This window comes from Eretmochelys imbricata, chromosome 5 (assembly GCF_965152235.1).
Source record: "Eretmochelys imbricata isolate rEreImb1 chromosome 5, rEreImb1.hap1, whole genome shotgun sequence".
Classification (NCBI taxonomy): domain Eukaryota; kingdom Metazoa; phylum Chordata; order Testudines; family Cheloniidae; genus Eretmochelys; species Eretmochelys imbricata.
In genome coordinates, this window is record NC_135576.1 from 48,974,081 (window position 1) to 48,995,100 (window position 21,020).

The 21,020-nt window shown below is 38.5% G+C and overlaps 1 protein-coding gene across 1 annotated transcript in view; it reads right to left on the reverse strand.

Moving 5' to 3' along the window:
• The window catches only part of ARHGEF28 (Rho guanine nucleotide exchange factor 28), a 197,394-nt gene that overhangs the window by 71,651 nt on the left and 104,723 nt on the right, over positions 1–21,020 (reverse strand). Inside the window, exons 11-12 of the mRNA XM_077818012.1 lie at positions 8,093–8,223; positions 34–335 (exon numbers count right to left, since the gene is read on the reverse strand). Of these exons, the coding sequence (XP_077674138.1) occupies positions 34–335; positions 8,093–8,223 (433 nt within the window). The remainder of the gene's footprint in view (positions 1–33; positions 336–8,092; positions 8,224–21,020) is intronic.

Genomic DNA, 21,020 nt, shown 5'->3' on the forward strand with positions numbered 1-21,020 from the left:
TTTCCTGACAATACCATCAAAACAACTCCATACCTTCTTTTTTTCATGTCAGCATAAAGTTGACTTCGTTCCTTATTAAATCCACGAGACTTGAGTGGTAGATATGAACCTACTGCATACAGATTTGAAGGTGAAGTGAAAGGCTGTGTGCTTACGTTGTCTATGTTATTCATTACCATTTGGTTATCTTCATTTTCTGCATAAATATATTGGTTGCTTTCCTTAAGTGAGGCAGATGATGAGCCCTTGGGTGTCGGGGATGAGTGGGTCTGATCTGTGCCTGTTTCAGTGGTGACACTGTCTACGTTAATGTAGTTAACATCCAAATCTCCAACCTGGAGCATGAGATAGATATGTATTAATGATACTGAAAAGTAAATAACGATGTATCGCTAGAGAATAGTGATCTTTCTTCAAATTACACTTCTCTGTACCACCATTTTTTCCTTTATTACTTTTCTGCGGCATAGAAATTGGAGACAAACTAATATGGTTTTTCAGGCCTCCAGGTCATGAGTATATGTGCAGCTTGGACAAATACAGATACAAATGGCTGTTCACACACCTAAGTAGCCATTTGCATGTGCCATTATTCAGTTTGCACACATAAAAGTGGTAGTTTTATGCAGAATTGTGGCGATCAAAGGGGTGTTATTGGACATTTTAGGTCATGACTGACTTTCAGTTGAGAAAATTTGGCCCTAACTACATGCTTTGTGTCGGTCACAAAGAACACTATCAGCTCTTAATGCGATGGGTGACTTTTTCAATGAGAGGGAAAAGAATATGAAGATGCATTTTCAATATCTCTGCCTTCTTCCAAGATTTTCAGTTAACAGTATAAAATAATTTATTACATTTATATACTGCCTTTCATCCTGAAGGATCCCAAACTATTTTATAACATATATCTATATCTATTGTGACACGGTCAGGCCAAATGGCTACAGGAGAGTGATAGAAGGCAGATATATTAGCCCCAGGTTAAGTAGGTCCCTTTTCCCTGGGCAAGGTAACAGGGAAGGTTCCAGAACAATCAGGAACTTTCTGGAAACAATTCAGGAAGACAGGCTGATTAGAACACCTGCAGCCAATCAAGAAGCTACTAGAATCAATCAAGGCAGGCTAATCAGGGCACCTGGGTTTTGAAAAGGAGCTCACTTCAGTTTGTGGTGTGTGTGCAAGGAGCTGGGAGCAAGACGTGCAAGAAGCTGAGAGTGAGAAGGCATACTACTGGAAGACTGAGAAGTAAACGCATTATCAGACATCAGGAGGAAGGTCCTGTGGTGAGAATAAAGAAGGTGTTGGGAGGAGGCCATGGGGAAGTAGCCCAGGGAGTTGTAGCTGTCAGGCAGCTGTTACAGGAGCCACTGTAGACAGCTGCAATCCACAGGGCCCTGGGCTGGAACCTGGAGTAGAGGGCAGGCCCGGGGTCCCCCCCATCCCCCCAACTCCCTACTTGATATCAGAGGAGTTGACCTGGACTGTGGGTTCCACCAGAGGGGAAGGTCTCTGGACTGTTTCCCAATCCACTAGGTGGATCAGCAGAGACTGCAGGGATTGTTGTTCTTCCTTTTCCCCATGCTGGCCAGTGATGAGGCTAACTGAGTGAATGGCAGATTTGAGCCACTAAAGTGGCAAAACTGAGGGCTGCCGTGAACCTCTGAGGCGAGCAAATCCACCAATAAGCGCAGGACCCACCAAGGCAGAGGAGGAACTTTGTCACACTATATATATAATAGAACCTCAGAGTTGTGAACTCCTCAGGAATGGAGGTTGTTTGTATCTCTGAAATGTTCTTAACTCTGAACGAAACGTTATGGTTGTTCTTTCAAAAGTTTACAACTGAACATTGAATTAATCCAGTTTTGAAACTTTACTATGCAGAAGAAAAATTCTTCTTTCCATTTTTTTTTAGTAGTTTACGTTTAATAAGGTACTGTATTGTATTTTTCTTTTTGGGGGAGCGGAAGGTCTCTGCTGCCGCCTGATTGTGTATTTCGGTTCCAAATGAGGTATGTGGTTGACTGGTCAGTTCGTAACTCTGGTGTTTGTAACTGAGGTTCTACTGCACAAGAATCACTTCTACCACCACTGAAATGCAGCCACCTCTCGCTGGAAGTTGGCAGGTGTTTTACAATACATAGCATCTATCCACAACAGTTTACAGTAGGATAAGAAGTGAGGAAGAACAGCACTTTGAATTGAGATTGTGGGGAAAATTTAGATAGGTAGGATGCAATTACCCAAAATGTAGTTTGGCCAGAATCTACTGGAGCTAGTCTCCTTGTGATAAGTAATATAGCACAATTAATAATCACAAGTGGCCAGGACCTCAGTTTTACATCACATCTGGCAGAAAGCACTTCCAACTTTGTGGTATCCTATAACAATAATTGGACATTGGTTTGTCTGGTCACTTATTTTTTATTCCTGTTGAATTGATGATTGAGGGACTTGTTAATTAACAAACATCAGGAAACATGACCCTGTTTTAGATAAGAGGGAATTTAAGTGCAAATAATCAAAGAAGAGGAGCTGTTCAGCTCATAGAAAACAAAACAAAAAAGCTAAAGATTTACATTTTCATAACTTATTTTGTTTATTAAAAGCATCTAATAAATGAATCAAGAATGACAGACAAGGGAACAAAGTTGCAGTTATTACATAAAAATTAATCGCACGATTAAAAAAATTAATCATGCGAATTAATCACGCTATTAAACAATAATAGAATACCATTTATTTAAATATTTGTTGATGTTTTCCACATTTTCAAATATATTGATTTCAATTTCAACACAGAATACAAAGTGTACAGTGCTCACTTTATATTTATTTTTATTATAAATATTTGCACTGTAAAAATAAAAAATCGTATTTTTCAATTAACTTAATACACGTAATGTAGTGCAATCTCTTTATCATGAAAATTGAACTTACAAATGTAGAATTAGGCACAAAAAAAACTGCGTTCAAAAATAAAACAATGTCAAACTTTGGCGCCTACAAGTCCACCCAGTCCTACTTCTTGTTCAGCCAGTCGCTCAGACAAACAAGTTTGCTTACATGTGCAGGAGACAATGCTGCCTGCTTCTTGTTTACAACATCACCTGAAAGTGAGAACAGGCGTTTGCATGGCACTATTGTAACTGGCGTTGCAAGATATTTACATGCCAGATGCACTAAAGATTCATATGTCCCTTCATGCTTCAACCACCATTCCAGAGGACACACGTCCATGCTGATGACAGGTTCCGCTTGATAATGATCCAAAGCAGTGCAGTCAGATGCCATCAACGGAAAGTTGATTTTCTTTTTTGGTAGTTCGGATTCTGTAGTTTCTGCATCAGAGTGTTGCCCTTTTAAGACTTCTGAAAGCATGCTCCACACCTCATCCCTCTCAGATTTTGGAAGGCATTTCAGATTCATAATCCTTGGGTTGAGTGCTGTAGCAAGCTTTAGAAATCTCATATTAGTACCTTCTTTGCATTTTGTCAAATCTGCAGTGAAAGTGTTCTTAAAATGAACAATATGGTGGGTCATCATCCGAGACTGCTATAACATGAAATATATGGCAGAATGCGGGTAACACACAGAGCAGGAGACTTACAATTGTCCCCCAAGGAGTTCAGTCACAAATTTAATTAACATTATTTTTTAACGAGCATCATCAGCATGGAAGAATGCCCTCCAAATGGTCGCCAAAGCATGAAGGGGCATACAAATGTTTAGCATATCTGGCATGTACATACCTTGCAATGCTGGCTACAAAAGTGCCATACGAATGCCAGTTCTCACTTTCAGGTGATTATAAATAAGAAGCAGGCAGCATTATCTCCCATAAATGTAAACAAACTTGTTTGTCTGAGCGATTGGCTGAACAAGAAGGAGGACTGAGTGGACTTGTAGATACTAAAGTTTTACATTGTTTTGTTTTCAGGGTGGATAAAATTCCATGATTTAAAAAAAACAGATTTTTTATTTAAATAGGATTTTTTTGATCAAATGATTTTTGAGGAAAAAACTTATCTAAAGATAGTTTTAATTAAGATACATTATAGCTCAAAGATATCTCATCATGGAATAGGGATTATAAATTCTAACTCTATAATATGAGACAATATAGTCATGTAATGTTTAAGAAAAGTTTTGTAAATGAGTTCCAATAGTTCAAGAATTAGGGACCCAATCTTATGGGGTTCCAGGGGCTCCTGTATGATTATTTAGATTAATCTTTCTATCTACCCAATGGGACTCAGTGCTCAGTCCAGAAGATACTATCAGAGATGCTTAGTTTTGAAGTTCACAGACTGTGGATGTGTGTCTCCAAAGATAACATGCTTGTTAACAGCAAAAATGTGTTTAAATATATAAATAAATAAATAATATATAGAAGTGAGAAACAACAGACCTGAACCCTATTGTCCCTCTGCAAATTTGTGTACACAGAGTCAATCCCTTACCTCTCTTTAAAAGTGCAAAGTCTCAAAAAGTTCAATGAATAGAAGATTGTTGGGGGCGGAATAGATCTGGACAAGGAGAAGAAGTCTGGAGATAAATGTGAGAAGGGAGGGACAGGCAGTAGAAACAAAAGTGAAACTGTTTGAGCCACATATTCCAGAAGTCTTGATGTCTTTCTGAGCGTAGCCTTCATTGATTTGAGATCTATCATACAATTCTTACTAGAAGGGAAAACCTATAATGGCAGCAGGCCGTAAAAGAGACCCAGTTTGGGAATATTTTAATGACGTTCCTCTACCTGTGGGTAAGACAGGCATGCGTGCAAAATGCAAACAGTGCAACAAAGAAATGCAAGGCCCGAATGAAATGACATCATGAGAAGTGTTCCTTCTCAGGAGGAAGCTGCGTTGAAGATGATGAAAGGAACATGTCTGAACATGCAGGATCTTCAGGTTGGTAAATTTTTTTATTTCAACCTTCTTTCTTAAGGACTGCCTGTCTTCCTTCTGGACTATTCTTGAATTCTCATGTTTGAGCAAAAAATATAGTTGTTACTCTATGATAATGTCATTTTAGATGCAGTTGTGATAAAAAATAAATAGCTGAAACAGGCAGATCTTCCTTTACAAATTCACCTTTAAAGTAGTACAGCGTGTCAGTGAATGCACTGAGTAATACTAAATGAGCAATATGGTAATAATAATTAAATAACTGCACTGACTTATTTTGTTTAGGAGAATCCATCCTCAACATACAGGATTCAGAAGACTATCCACCCTCAAGATGACCATCATTTTCTATAGTTTCAGAGTTATCTGCCAATGATAGTGTTTCAGTCACATCATGTATCTCACATAGCCACAGTATATATGACCTGTAGCAAAAAGAAAAAAAAACTCCATCTTCCAGAAACAGTCATAGATAAGATTGTGATAAGAACCAGCAGATTACAAAAAGAGGTAATTGATGAAAAAACTGCCCCGTTTGTTTATGCAACAAACTCTCCTTTCTGTATGATTGAGAACCCACATTTCATTAACATGGTCCAGTCATTAAGACCAGGATACAGTCCACCAACAGAATAGATGTCGCAGGCAAATTGCTGGATATAGTGTATGAAAGAGAAATTGAGCAGTGTGCAAAAGGTCTAGAGAGTGAAATCGTTAACCTGAGTCTTGATGGGTGGAGCAATGTCCACAGTGATCCTATTGTATGTGCTTGTGTGACAACAGAAGAAGGGAATGTCTTCCTTACAGGAACAATTGATACATCAGGAAATGCACACAATACTTACAAGAAGTAGCAGTAAAAGCTATAACAAACTGTGGGGAAAAAAATTCAAATGTCTAGTACACAGCTTGGTCACAGACAATGCTGCAAATGTATCCAAGATGAGAAGAAATTATTTAGAAGAGAGAAAAGAGAGTCCCAAGCTAATAACATATGCTTGCAGTGCTCATTTGATGCACCTCCTAGCCGAAGACTTCAGTGTTTCAGAAATAAAGGCTAATGTTGTTGAAATTGCAAAATACTTCTGTAACAACCACTTTGCAGCAGCTGCTCTGAAAAAATTGGGAGGAACCAAGCTAATTCTCCCACAAGACGTGCGATGGAACTCAGTAGTGGACTGTTTTGAGCACTATATCAAGAACTGGCCTAATCTGATGACAGTGTGTGAACAAAATAGTGAAAAAATAGACGGCATTGTCACAGCCAAAGTTCTCAACATTGGGCTTAAGAGACATGTTGAACACATGCTGAGTACCCTGAAGCCTATTTCTGGAGCCTTGAACAAAATGCAGGGAAATAGCTGTTTTATCGCTGATGTCGTTGAAATTTGGAAGGAACTGAGTGAGATCTTAAAAAGAGAAATATGCAATGACAGATTTAAATTACAAGTATTTAAAAAAATTATGGGACAAGCACTATCTCCAGCTGATTTTCTTGCAAATATTCTCAATACTCGGTACCAGGGTCAAACCTTAACTGCTGAAGAAGAGGAGTTGGCTGTGACATGGGCATCCAGCAATCAGCCCTCCATAATGCCAACTATAAAACTTCAGAGCTAAGGGTGAACCATTCAAGAAATATATTTTGACTGATGTTGTTTTAAAGAAAGTCACACCAGTGAACTGGTGGAAGTCACTTAAGCACTTGGATTCAGAGACTGTTGAAGTGATAATCTCACTTTTAACAGCAATAGCTTCTTCTACCAGTGTAGAAAGAATATTTTCTTCCTTTGGACTAATTCATTCCAAATTGAGAAACCATTTGGGACCTGAAAAAGCAGGAAAGCTTGTTTTTCTTTTCCAGATTATGAACAAACTAGAAAATGAAGGTGAAGACGACTGAGTTTGCTGCAGAAGCCAATATTTTAAGTTTCTCATGTTGACCTGGCTGACATAGTCCATTTAATTTTTTTTTAAATATTTCATTTAACTATGTTAGTTAAAAACAATTTTAACAAAAAGAAACCTGATTTTAAAAAACTTGAATGTTTAAATTCAAAAATTCATATGCTTGTTTTGTTAAAAATATTATATGTTTGCTGTTGAAGAAAAAAATCCAGAATACATAATGTTGCTGTTTTAATTAAATAAAACAATTTAAATGTCTGTCTGGTGATGTTCTCCTCCTAATACAGCATGGCAAGAAAATCCTCCAAATATTAATGATTAACCTGTTGAACTGGAGATAGTTCACCTCCCAGTGACTTCATAAATATCTGCTTCAGTTACCTTTGGTAAATGAAATAACCAAACAATCATTCATTTTCTGATATAGCTGTAAAACTAATCTGAAAAGTTTTCAAAATAAATCACTTTAAAAATGTATAGTGTGTACCTTCTAAAAATGAAACCTACCTCTATCTATGAGTTCTGAAGAATATATATTACAGTTGTAACAACCAACAAGAATGCACTTTTCTGTAGAAATCGATGATTAAATTGAGTCTTCCTGACTAGTGATTTAAATCCATTTGATTTAAATCAAATCCACCCTGTTTGTTTTTGAGTGCAGTTATGTAAAAAAAAAAAAATCGACATTTGTAAGTTGCACTTTCATGATAAAGAGATTGCACTACAGTACTTGCATGAGGTGAATTGAAAAATACTCTTTCTTTTTATCATTTTTACAGTGCAAATATTTGTAATAAAAATAATATAAAGTGAGCTCTGTACACTTGGTATTCTGTGTTGTAACTGAAATTGAGATATTTGAAAATGTAGAAAAACATCCAAAATATTTAAGGTTTCATCCGTGTTAGTCTGTATTCGCAAAAAGAAAAGGAGTACTTGTGGCACCTTATAGACTAACCAATTTAAATTGGTTAGTCTCTAAGGTGCTACAAGTACTCCTTTTCTTTTTGCAAAATATTTAATAAATTTCAATTGGTATTTTATTGTTTAACACTGCGACTTAATCGTGATTCATTTTTTTGAGTTAATCGTGTGAATGAACTGCAATTAATCAACAGCCCTAATAAACCTATGTAATATTTATAAACATAAAACACTGGAAGGCTCTATCGACTGACCCACATTTTACTAAAATTCAAATAATATATTTTACCAGGAGACAATGAACAGCGGTGTACTGAGAGCACAAAGATGCAAGACTATCTTACTTGATCCACTACCATGCAATTTGCATACACTTCATCACTTCCATTCAGCATGGCAGTACGTGTGGGTGCAGCAAAGAAGGTAGGTGGATTTGGGTATTTCTTGAGGACATCAAGTGTAGAATGTCGTTGCTCTGGAATGAAATATTATGGAAAAATACAGAATTTATTTTTTCATACCACTTCCTTTTCTCTTCTCTATTCTGCCATAAAAATAGCTAAGCCTAGTCATTAAGCATCACATTTTAAAGAGACTATTATTAGTTATGCCCAGAACATTTAAGACAACATTTCTGCATTCATTCAAAAATCTGTATTTGTATGCAGAAGCTCTCTGCTAAACTACCTGATTTCACGACATTTGTCAAACGGAAGTTAGTGAGCAACAAATACAGCTGAGTGACATTTTTTGGCCAAAAACCTTTTTTTTTCCTCCAAAAAATGAAGATTCAGCTTGACCAACACATTTTGCCAATTACGCCAAACTGTTTCAGTCAAAAAAATAAAAATTTCCCCACAAATGTTGAAACATTTCATTTTGACACTTTCCAAATGAAACATTTTGATTTTTCAGGCATGATTCAAGAAGAGATCTACATGCCATTGATAAAATGGAAGAGGCAGTGGAGCCTAGTGGGTAGGGCATTCACCAAGAGCAGGGACACTTGGTTTCTAGTCCCTACTTCAATGAATATTTTATTATTTACACATACTGGAATGGCTTCAATAGGAGAAACAGAGAAACTCAGGCCAGAATAGCCAACAACCTGGTGGCTAGGGCATTCACCGGGGGATCAAATCCCTTCTTCAGAGCAGGGTCTCAAACCTGGGTCTCCCATTTCCAAGGTGAATGCCTTAGCCAATGAGCTATTAGGTACAAGGAGGCACCGCTGCCCCCACCATCTCCTCTGTTTTGTGAGCAGTGCCTAAGCCCCTTGGTGAATCTAGCCCTTCAGTTCAAAATTTCCTTTGCTTTTATTAAAAAACACTAAGCATGCCCGAAATCAAAACAAAGACATTTTGTTCAACCCAAAACCATTTTTGGCCAAAAATTCTGAAAAATTTCATTTTTGGGTTGATCCAAAAGAATTTTTTTCCGATTTCTCAAAATTGCAACAAGCCAAAAAAATCAGTTACTTGCACAGCTCTAGCAACACATTAATGCTCAATCAACTGCAAATGAGAACAGTAGTAGCTACCTACTTGCTACCCGAGCATGGCACTGCGGACCATCTCAAATCCTACATATTTTCAGATTTTGCTTATAGTAAACATAATTACCACCACTTTACAGATGGAGAAGCCAGAATATAGCAGCAGCCATGCCAGAGCCCAGGGAAAGGACTTCTCCCCTGATTCCACACAGACTCCAGTGTGCAGTCCAGCCAGGCATACAGTGTACTACTTCCAGGATTTTCCTTATGTAGGATAATAACTTCCTTTTTACATTTTTGCAGAAGGACATATAAAGGCAGTTTATAAATATAGAGCAGTATGCTTTGTAATGAAATGACTGACGGCATTAACTACGGCATAGTTTCATTCATCTTTAAATACTCTGCAGTACTGCACCTTTAGTGCTGTGGGTGCAATAGAAAGCCTTTCATTATTATTTCCATAATAACGAAATACAAATTGGAAAGACCTTGTAGTCCACCCCAGCCTCCAAGACAAGATCTATATTTAGACATCAGCATAATTCATTCATTGGTATAGGAATCTAGCTCTGTGATTGATGATTGTCCATGTCAACTTTAAACAAAAATGTGTATGTGGGAGGAGCATACTATGGAAGATGATAAGTATGCAAAAAGCTGTGCAGAGATGGCAATGTCTATTTCTGATCCATGGTTCAGAAAAAAAAACTGGGAAAAATTTACGTACCACAAAAACGTATTTACTGGTTTGTCAAACTACCATCTTTCCCACATGATTTTAGAAACCAGTATCTGGACAAGCTGTCAGAAGCAAGGAATAATGGTCTCAAGTTGCAGTGGGGTAGGTTTAGGTTGGATATTAAGAAAAACTTTTTCACTACGAGGGTGGTGAAGCACTGGAATGGGTTACCTAAGGAGGTGGTGGAATCTCTTTCCTTAGAGGTTTTTAAGGTCAGGCTTGACAAAGCCCTGGCTGGGATGATTTAGTTGGGGATTGGTCCTTCTTTGAGCACGGGGTTGGTTAGACGACCTCCTGAGGTCCCTTCCAACCCTGATATTCTATTATTCTCAGCAGAAAACAATGATTTATGCCATTTAAAAACAAGGATTCCTGGCCCTTGGATAGGATTGATTTCTATTTTCAAACTGCATTAGGATTCTGTTCCTGATATACAGTGACAGAATTTGAAAGGTATACAAGGTGAGAAGATTTTGGGACTGGGATGGAATTTATGTAATTATGTATATTAAATAAGGTCTAAAACTTCTTGTGTAAAAAGTCATTACACATTTACATTCAAACAATGCCCTCATTTTCTCAGATATTCTCTATCATTCTACTATGCTACTTCCAATATGGTAGAAAACTAAATAGATAAATAATGCCTATCAATTATTTATTTGGCATATGGAATCCGATGAGCCAAGCCACACCGTTCTTATCAATGATGTTCAAGGCAGGAAGACCTCCAGGAAGTTGAGTCATTTTGGAGTCCTCAACAATACGTGTCATGGTTTGTGGCTGCCCACATTGACATAGTGGACTGTCTCTGAAACGTCACCGAAATTCTGCTGCAGCACAAATTCTATGTCTGGTACAAACCCAGTTCAGAAGGTTCCATTGCCTTTGCAGTAAATCAAACCCTCGCTGACGTTGAGTGGGGTCCAAGAGAAAATAATTATCTGTCATTTTCTCTGCAGACCATAAAGCTTGCCATTGATCCTCTACTGTAAATCCCTCACCCAGTAAATTTATCCACAACAGGCGGCATGAGGGCAGATGACCATGTGGTGGATTAAATGAGTTTTTAATTAATGGCAGATGTGGCATATCAAGCAATTTGGTCACAAGCTTTGCTACGCTTTCCTCTCTGCAAACACTGGGTGGAGCAATATTGCAGAGAACCAGTAACCATGGTAGAGCAATAGATTTAAGTGTGCCTGAAGTAATACGCATGGTGGAATTTAGTTGTAAATTGATCATCATTGTGTGAGACGAGCAAGCCCATACTGGAGCATACTACTCTGCCACTGAATAACAGAGTGCCAAGGCTGGAGTGCGTAAAGTTTGGGCATTGGCACCCCATGTCGTTCCAGCCAGTTTTCCGAGCTAGTTGTTGCACATTTTGACGTTAGTCGCTGTCTTTGTAGGATGGTCACACTATGTGAGAGTTCTATCCAACGTGACACCAAGATTGACTGGGTAGGAATCATGCTTTATTCTCTGACCACTGACAACTATGTTCAGCTCTCTGCCCACTTGTGCATGATGCAAGTGGAAGACACTTGATACAGTCTTACTTCCACTTGGTATCAAGGTGCCACCGATGACAATAATCGGTCATAGCCATCATATTTGCATTCAGAACATTCTCAAGTAGGTCCAAGGAGTGTGACTGAGTGCTGAGACATATGTGCAGACATAAACAAACTTGCAAGACCCAATATACAGTAAGTCATATGAATAATACCTATCAATAAAATGAAGTTAATAAGGGACCATTTATCACCAGTTGTAATAAATCAGGACTTGGCCTGACAGTAAGACACTGTCAATGAAGGCTGTGCATGTTTTTCTTTTGAAACTATAACAACTTATTGATTCCATGATTAATTAATAAAAGGATACTAAATTACTGTACCTATAACACACACATTTTTTACTTTAGTTTCTACCAAAATACCCACAGCTTTGGATGGTGGTTCCATACCTTTATGTTTTATCCAAGAGAAAAACCTATCTCAGCTATGGAAACATTTTCAGTGTGTTCTGCAGACACCTTACTTTTCAAGCTGCTTTTGAGGAGAGGGCTCATGCACAAATTCACCACTTAGCAGACCAATCTGCCTAATTAGATAGTACTAAATATTAGTCAAGTTGGTAAATGTAGCCTCATCTCAGCAGCTGATTGCTGAATTTGAAAACTATCAGGGAGCAACAGCGCACAAAGTGCCAGCCAGTTCAGTTTTAGGCAGGATGGGCAGTCAGGGACTTGAAAGGTGACATTCCAAAAAAAAAACATGTAAAATCAGGAGTTCCCTATTGAAATCAACGGCAATACACTGATGTAAAACTGACTGAGAGGCACATCAGGCTCTTTTAAAAGTATAAAAATTTTCAGTAAAGACAGGTTTGACCCAAGTTTGTCTGGCATCAAAAACTATACAGCAATTTCCTCTCAGTTCTACAGACTACAACCTATTTCCTGCAAAGCAGAGGAGGAGGAGGAAACCAATAAAGATTTACGGATATAGGTGGAAAAACAAAGAAAACAATGCAATTGCCTCTGGAGGATGCTGTATGGCCCTCAAAGTGCACAGAGACATGAGATAAGATGTGACGGCCATGACTAGAAATTACACTGGTCAAGGTCTGGGACTTGCTTTATTAAATCCAGGACCAGTGCCAAAATAGCAATGCTAGACCCAGGAACCATGCCCATACCCCACAATCAACAGAAGAGGATCCTGAATGGACCACAGGTGATGTACACAGTGCCTGGGAGGAGAGGGGGAGCAGCGAACACAGGAGCACATATCTGGCTGGAGAGGGGAGTTGCCCCACCCCAAACAGCCTCCTTCCCATTGGCTGGGGATGGGGTAACAGGCTAGCCAATCAGCTTTTGTGCCCCCTTCCCACACTTACTTAAACTCTTACAGGCTTTTCAAAAGTCTCTTGCTCCTGCTACTTACCCAGTACTCCCTTCTCCTTAGCTGCAGTGTAGCTGCTGCAGTTTTTAGGATGCTACAGGTCTGACCAACTGCCTGTTTTGGGATCAAGAAGGAATTTTTCCTATTGAACCAAATTGGCAAGAGGTCTAGTGGGGTTTCTTTCCTGCCTTCCTTACAACATCATGGTCAGGACACATTATCACAGTCAGGATACAGCATTAAGACTTAGAAGGTTCATATTAGGAAGGACTGCTTAGCTCATCTCTACTTGTAGGCAGTGTTCCAGTGCAGATAAGGCTAAAAGGGAGCATTGCCAAGGGGTAAATGAGACCCGGCCTTATGTCCTTTTACCTATGGGAGAAAAAGGAGACCTGAAGTCTTTGCGGACTGAGGTCCCCCTGCTGGATCCTTTACTACCCCTCCACTTGGAGGGGTGGAAGGTGGGGCAGACGTGGAGCGATGGAATGGATTCAGAAGTGAACTGAGTCCTAGGCATAGGCCAAGGGGTATTCCCTGGGTTACTGGTTATATGGTAGGAGCCCTGAAACTCACAAGGACCCAATTAAATGCCTGGTATGTGAGAATGGGGGTGGGGCACATAACATCCCTCCGCATTGTTAAATCAAGTTGTGATCTGCCCTTTAAAACTCATCCCACATCTGTCATTGGTTCACCTGCATGTCCTGATCAAATGCAGGTTTCACATCATTGTGAAATCTCATCTCTCACAACCCATGACGATTGAAACAAAAATCTTCTTGCCACCTGGAAGTTGAAAATTCCAATTTTTAAATGGTATACTATAAACTATTTGGTTTCTAACCCTGGCAGGTTTGTGGGATTTCAGACCACAAAACCACATCCTTTATATTACCGTTTTGCTTTTCCTTCCTGCTTGAATTCTAAAATGATTTTAGTGACTGACATCTTGAGAACTGTTGGAGCTATAAATCAATTCTTTATGCCTGACTAAAACCTGGACTCCCTGTTTTAAAAATCCCTATAAATCATTGTTTTCTACAGCAGTTTGGCAGATATTTGGCAGTTAAATCACATGGAAAATGTTGGTATTTGGCAAACCAGTAAATATGTTTTTGTGGCAAGTAAACTTTTAGAGTGCTGGTTCTGAACCATGGATCGGAAAATAAAAATAATGAGCCCTGCACAGCTTCTTACAGACTTATTACTCTCCACAATATGCTCCCCCTCTAGTACATATAAAATTTCGACTGAAGTTGGCATGGACAATACTCAGACATTCGAGTGGATAGAGTTGATATATTGCTCTGAATAAGAGTCTAGGTATCAGGCCTTTTCGAATCAATGTGCAAATCAGAGCCAATTCCTATTGAGATGGTTTACTCATGTAAGCAACAGCCCCCACTGCTGCAGCGCTACAATCAGGTAACTGACCGTACTACAAGTTATGCATCCCAAGCTGAAGACAAATCCGTATGTTATATTTTTATTCATAGGGCACTTTTAATACCACATACAATACTACATGATTTTACTACTATGTAAGGGAGTAATAATCTGGTGCAGAAATCTTCAACAAAGAGAGCTGCTGCGAATACACATGGGCATATTAAAATATATAATTCTTTGGGATATTTTCAGCCACTAAATCTTTATTATAGCAATTTATTAATTAATAGGGGTAATGTGTTTTGCTGGTGATGTTTCAGTTGGTTTATTTTTAAAGCTGCAGTCTCTGAATAGTCCAATTAGCTTTTAACTAAAAATTAAACCTCAGTGGATTAATTGGGCTTTCCAATATAATGTAATCCTGCAGCTCTTACAAAAGCAGAACCTCCCACTGATTTCATACGTGCATGAAAAGACAACTAAGTCAGTCTAACTTCATAACAGGAAAAGTATTTCAAGACTTTGCTGAACTCATGTGAGAGCACTAATAATTATACATTGACCGCGCTAGTAACTTATTTCCTCTGGAAAGGCCAGGTCATTTTTTTGAAACAGTCAAAACCATAGCAAGTACATGTTATGCACCAGATTCCTGCAGCCTCACTCACTGCTTTCTGCCTGACATGCAATCAGTTACAATTCAAATACTGCACTTGATCCTGATGTCACAGAAATCAATAGCAAAACTCTTATTGATTTCAATGGAAGTAATTTCTGGCCCATTACAAATTAGCTGCCAATATTAACATGCTGAAAGCCCTTACTTACGTCACTGAAAAAATCAGAAATGCCAACTAAAAAAGTGTTTTCAACAAAAATATATCAACCCTATCACTGTTGCTATGACTGAAGACCCAAGGTAAAATACCATTAAAATAAATAGGCCAAATTCACAAAGCTGGTGCAAGGATGTATAGAGTATGGTGAATCCTATGAGGTCATAGTATTTGAGTCACCCCTTTAGATGGCATATGCCATCTGCCTGTGATTGGCACTGTAGATTCTACAGAATGGAGCTTTCATTGCTTCCAGTATGAATTCCGAAGGTGGAAGACTCCTAGAAGAGTCATACAATTGATAACACTGTGGGTCATCCTAGACACACATGCTTCAGCACTGCCTGCTTTCAGGCTGTGCGATCCTGTTGTAGTCCTCTTGCCCTGTAAACAGCGTTATGGTTTTTTTATGCAGCCACAACCTGGTACCTCAGCACAGTTTCTGCTACCCCAGAGGTCCCCCCACACTTTAAGCCAACATACACTGGTGAAAACTCAGCAGTTGGTGTTTAGTGTGATGGTGAATATGTCCTAAAAAGTTTATATGTCTGACAGATTGTTGTAAGGGGTTGTGATTTATTTACCCAGAAAAATCTGACAGATTCAAAACCTAGAGGTCATTAAGGCCCTCACTTTTTAATGCAACTTTCAAGCAGGGCTGCTGGGTTGGTCTAAGTGACAAATCTCAATACTATTATGCCATGTTCGGTACCAAGACAATAGGCAAAGTTAGTATAAAAAAGCATGTCTGTCTCTATTAACAGAGTTGTTGTAGCCATATCGTTAATAGGATATTAGAGAGACCAGGCAGGTGAGGTAATATCTTGTCTCCCTCACCTATAGAAGTTGGTTCAAAGATAAAAGATATTAACTCACCCACCTTTTCTCTCTATTAACAGAGTATGTAGATCAACATCATTGACATGGTAAATGAAGATTTAAATGACAGCAATGAATGTTATTGTTATTTAGATCCAGAAGCAAAAAAAAAGAAAAATGTTACTGAATGACAGAAATAATAATGCCCAAACGTTAAAAAAGTGATAGTTGGAAACACAGTGCATCATTTAACTTTATTCTCCATCATGTTAAGTTGCCATCCTACCTAAGAGTCGCACATTTCAGCAAGCAGGGAAGCTAACAAAAATATGTTCATTTTTAACAACAGAGCTTCAAAATAACACTAATTTCAAATGTGTTTTGTGTTGGCACAAGAAAACCTCTAGCCCTGAATGACCTACTTTACAGAATGGCAAGTACATAACAACACTGAAGATTTTTTTCCACTCAAGTCAAAGCCTATGTCAAGAAGTTTTAAAAGAGCATGCATAGTGAGAGAGAACTGAAATACATCAATGTGCCCAGACTGGGAGCCAGGAAAAAAAAAGACTAATTCCTTTCTGTGGATACAATAAATAGCTTTCAGACAGCTCACCAGAATTACCTCCAGCAATCTGAATATGGATTAATGTATAACTTGAAGTATTACAGCTATGAAACAAGGAAGGAAAAATCAGACAATTAAACACATTGGCCAACCTTTTCAAACCTGGGTGCTTAAGCATTTTAATCCAGATTTGGATCCAGATTTCCAGCAGTACTCAGCTCCCCAAATGGAGTGAGATTTTTCGAAGGAGCTCAGCTCCCACACTGGCACCCAAATGAAGTGGCCAGCTCTTGAAAATCTGGCCCTCACACCCCAGTTCAGCAAGGTGCTTAAGCTTCTGTCTAACTTGAAGCACATAAGGAGTCTAAGGGGCAGACTGACTTCAGTGGAACTATTCGCCTGCTTAAAGGTAGACATGTACTTAAGGAGCTTAAGGAGTAGGGGCCTCAGTGACTAACTTTAGGCACCCATGTGTGAAAATCTTGACCATAATTTTCAACATGCTTCTTTCATGAGAGCCATGTAGTTCAGCAGGGTTGAGCTTGGAAAATAAGCAGAAACTTGCATACGTAACTTGTTCAGGGCAGTTTCCTGTTACTAAAACCAGTTAGCTGCAGAGTAGCTGTAGCACCCTTGAGAGGCCCCACCAGTTCCTACTTCTGATGTCTCACCATGCCTGCTGCGTGCCTATGATGTATGGTTTGCTGGTTGTGGTAGCAGCAATTAGTAATTCTCTTTAACTCGTATTGGCCAGAAGAAATATTGCTGAAAGTGTATCTGATCACACTAAGCCGTCGGTAGGAAAGCCTGGTCTTTTTTGATATTTTGTATCCCTTATAAATCACCACAGAGCCAGATGGAAAGTATCTTCAAGTTACAGAATGACATCTCTGCAATTTTCAGAAAAAATGTCCACAGTTTTAATTACAACCATTTGTGTTTCTGTTTACTTTGTTATTCAATCTGAGAGGAATTAACACATTGTGCAAGAAGGGAAGCACAATGGTCTTTGCACCACTTAAGCTCCATAAACACATAAGGATTGAGTTGGGGCACTATCGGGATTGCAGCTGGGCAGGGATGCGTGTACACCACCTATGTACCACAGAAAGGGTCTCTGTACTGGGACCACTTGGTTTGGCCTAGCAGGACACAGTGGAGGCTGACCAGAGGTGAATAGGGAGGAGACACGAACCAGTAGCCTCCTATAGAAGTGACCTGTTCTGGTTTGGAGCAGGGGGTTGGATTTCCCTTCCCCAGCCTCCCTGGGTACTTGGCATTTATGCAGGTGGAATACATTTCACACTATAAAGTAATGCATTCTTGCTAAGGCAACCACCACACATATGACCTAGTCTGCATTTGACAGACAGATGTATTGGTATACTATTAACATTAATGAGATAAAAATCACCTGTGGAGGAGAGAAGATACTTATAACATATATAGCATCACAGGTGTACCCAGTGCTGTGCAGCAGGTAAAATGTGATGCATAAATACAGCAACAGAGTCCCAAAAATTTTTACTGTCTGAAGGCAAAAGAACAATTATAAAACCATGACAGAGTGTGTGCTTACAGCTTGACACTTCATAGATAAAGTGGGTCTTCATGAGCTATTGAACAGAGAATATACCCCCATGAGACTTCAAAAACTCATTTCACCTTCTTGACAGAACTCATACATACCACACATGACAAAAAAACCCTACATTCCTGGAAAGGAATAAATGTAGCAAACTAAAAAGGCTCCCATCCCCCACCAGGTTTAAAATGTTCATTTTATAAACATTTTGAGCTCTAAACAAACTTGGGGCCAGACTCTCAGCAGGTGTATATCAGCCTAGTTCCATTGATTTTAATTACAGCTGAGGTTGTGGAGTTTATTTTTCTTGTTTATTTTTTCTTTTCTAAAAAACAACTTCATGAAAGGAAAGGGTAAAGATTACATGTTTCCCTTTGGTGCAATTATTTTACTGCTTCTGATAGAATGAAGTAAAAGTTAGCTATCCTCAGTAAGATTTTCAATGATAATCTTCTGTGTTATAAACCTACTACCTTCCATCTACAATTTCTTTTAAGGAATTTATGCTCTCTACAATACCACCTTGCTACAATGATATTCATAACACTTACCTCCCAAAGCTTTCTCTGCAAAGAACATTAAACATTAAAATTAAACAAGGATTCGTGCAAGTCAAAGTAAAGATGACCTTGTCATCTATTATTTTATGGACAGAAAAGGATTTTCCTCTCTCCTCTGATTTTTGCCTATAACTAAATATTTCCCTACTAGCTGTTGACCACTGCCACACAGTTAAGTTACAAATCGCCCCGAAAATCAAAACAGGACTTTAGGCAGGTCTTATACATACAGAGAATCTGTTTATAACAGTTGTTGCAATACTATTTTGTAAGTCCTTAGTATGTCAGAACTGATCAGTCAAAGAACTCTTGTAACCCGAAGAAAAATTCACTGGGCATATAAAGAAATATAAACAAGAGGGAAAATCACAACATGTAATTTGGATAAAACTATTTTCTTTTACTAAACAAACTGAGTGTCTCTGATTTCAAAAAGACAAGTTTCATTGAGGGTGCAAAAAGCTAGAAAAATCTGTTCATTCCAGAAGGCTTTTTACATCTACTTGCACATGATCAGCAAGAACACAATGAAAAGGAGGTAGAACTATTAAGGAATAGGGGTTTAAAAGAAGACAGCTTTTTCTACCTTGCTTGGTTCCCCTTCTTCGAATCCTCATTTTGGGTAAGGAAGGCCAAGAATAATTAAAAGGTGAATCAGAATCTGAATCCATTCTTTTTACAAAATAAACAGATCAGACAGCAGATACTTAAAGCTGCACTTAGTTGTATTCAAAAGCAAGTCAAGTCTAAGAGTGATGGAAAATAAAAGAATGGACAAGGCAGGATCAAATTGCCTTCTAAACGCAGGGGAGGGAGAAGCTGTAAATGTTTGCTCTCTTCAGGCGTCCAGGCACGTAGACAGATCAGGCTGTAAATATGAAGGCAGACCCAAGGAGGTTAAAATATGAGAACTCAAAGTAGTGCTGCCACATCATGGTCCACAGCTATTTGAAAGGTCATTGTGTGCCAATGAATCATTAACCCACCTTTTCATTTTGATGTAAATGAAAACAATAGGAGTTAAGTTTGGAATGAGAAAATGTGTCTCAAAAGTAAACAACCCCACTACAATACGTTTTTTAACAAAATGCAAAACCTTGTTTCTGTGTTATAATTTTTAATAAAACGATTGCATGTAAAGCTATGCTAAAAGTTGGGGCTTTAGAAGCAGAAGATTAAGAAATCTAGAGAAGTAAGCTAATAACATCAAGTAATCAATCTGCTGGACTATATATTTCTCCAGAGCAATAGTGCCCCATCAGTCTCAGCAGACCTTTGGATCTTGCAGCTGAAAAAAAGCACCAATAACCCTGCAGCTCCCATCTTTCCAAATCTAAATGAGCTAGAAGCGTAAATGTTGTAAAGAAAGATTATACAGCCATTAGGGGAGCTCTCTTTCCAATAATATTTACTCTGAATAGCATTTTCTCCTTCATACTGTCACCAAGTGAGACAATGAATCATAAGGATTTTGTAAGGCTGGCACCTTTACAGCACTGGTCTAACCTCATAGCAATGCACAATAGAGCTAGTGACTAATTTACAACAAATCCTCCATTCTTATACAGTCTCCCTGAACAACTCGTAGGCAATTAGTATTCAGCAGGAACTCATTATCCCCTCCTCCCCCAACATCTTTACACTATACAAACTACATTTTATAAACAGGCTCAAATGTGGCTGTACAAGAGCCAACACAAAAATGACATGTCCACTGTTTGTTAGCTGAACTCCATTAAACATTTCTTTTAATTACCCCACAATGTAGGTATTCTTGTATTCTACATAAAGGAGAAGCGTGAATATGTGATGCAGTTTAAATGTCAGGTTTGGAAGATGATGACATTTGAGCTTGTTAACATTCCTCACTTCACTTCAATTATTTTTCGGACTGTTGAGGTCTGCAGGGCTACTTCTGTGTTATGTTTCAAGTGATTCCCCATTCCACATTTTTGTAGTAGATAATGATACATTTGTTGGAAGAAAATAATTCGATTGAAATGCAATTCACAGGTGCGATTCTACAAACACCTATCAATTTTCATGGATGAAGACAGCAGCAGTACACAAGCACTGAAGAAAGTGCTTGATTTGTGCAAAATGTAATTTAATGGGTCATCGTTCTTTCTTTGCTTCAACTAAATCTGTTTACTTTTATTAGGCCAGAGAAGAACACTTTCCTCAAAGGCTTCAAGTGTTGGGTTTTTACTTCAATATTAAATACCACCACACACATTTTGTTTGAATCATATGTATCATTAATGACCCCAGTGAATTAGAAAAAGACGCGGATGACCTCAGAAGGGTTACTCTGATTTAAATGGATGGTGTAGGCATCAGTTTTGGAATACCTAGACCTCCTGGAA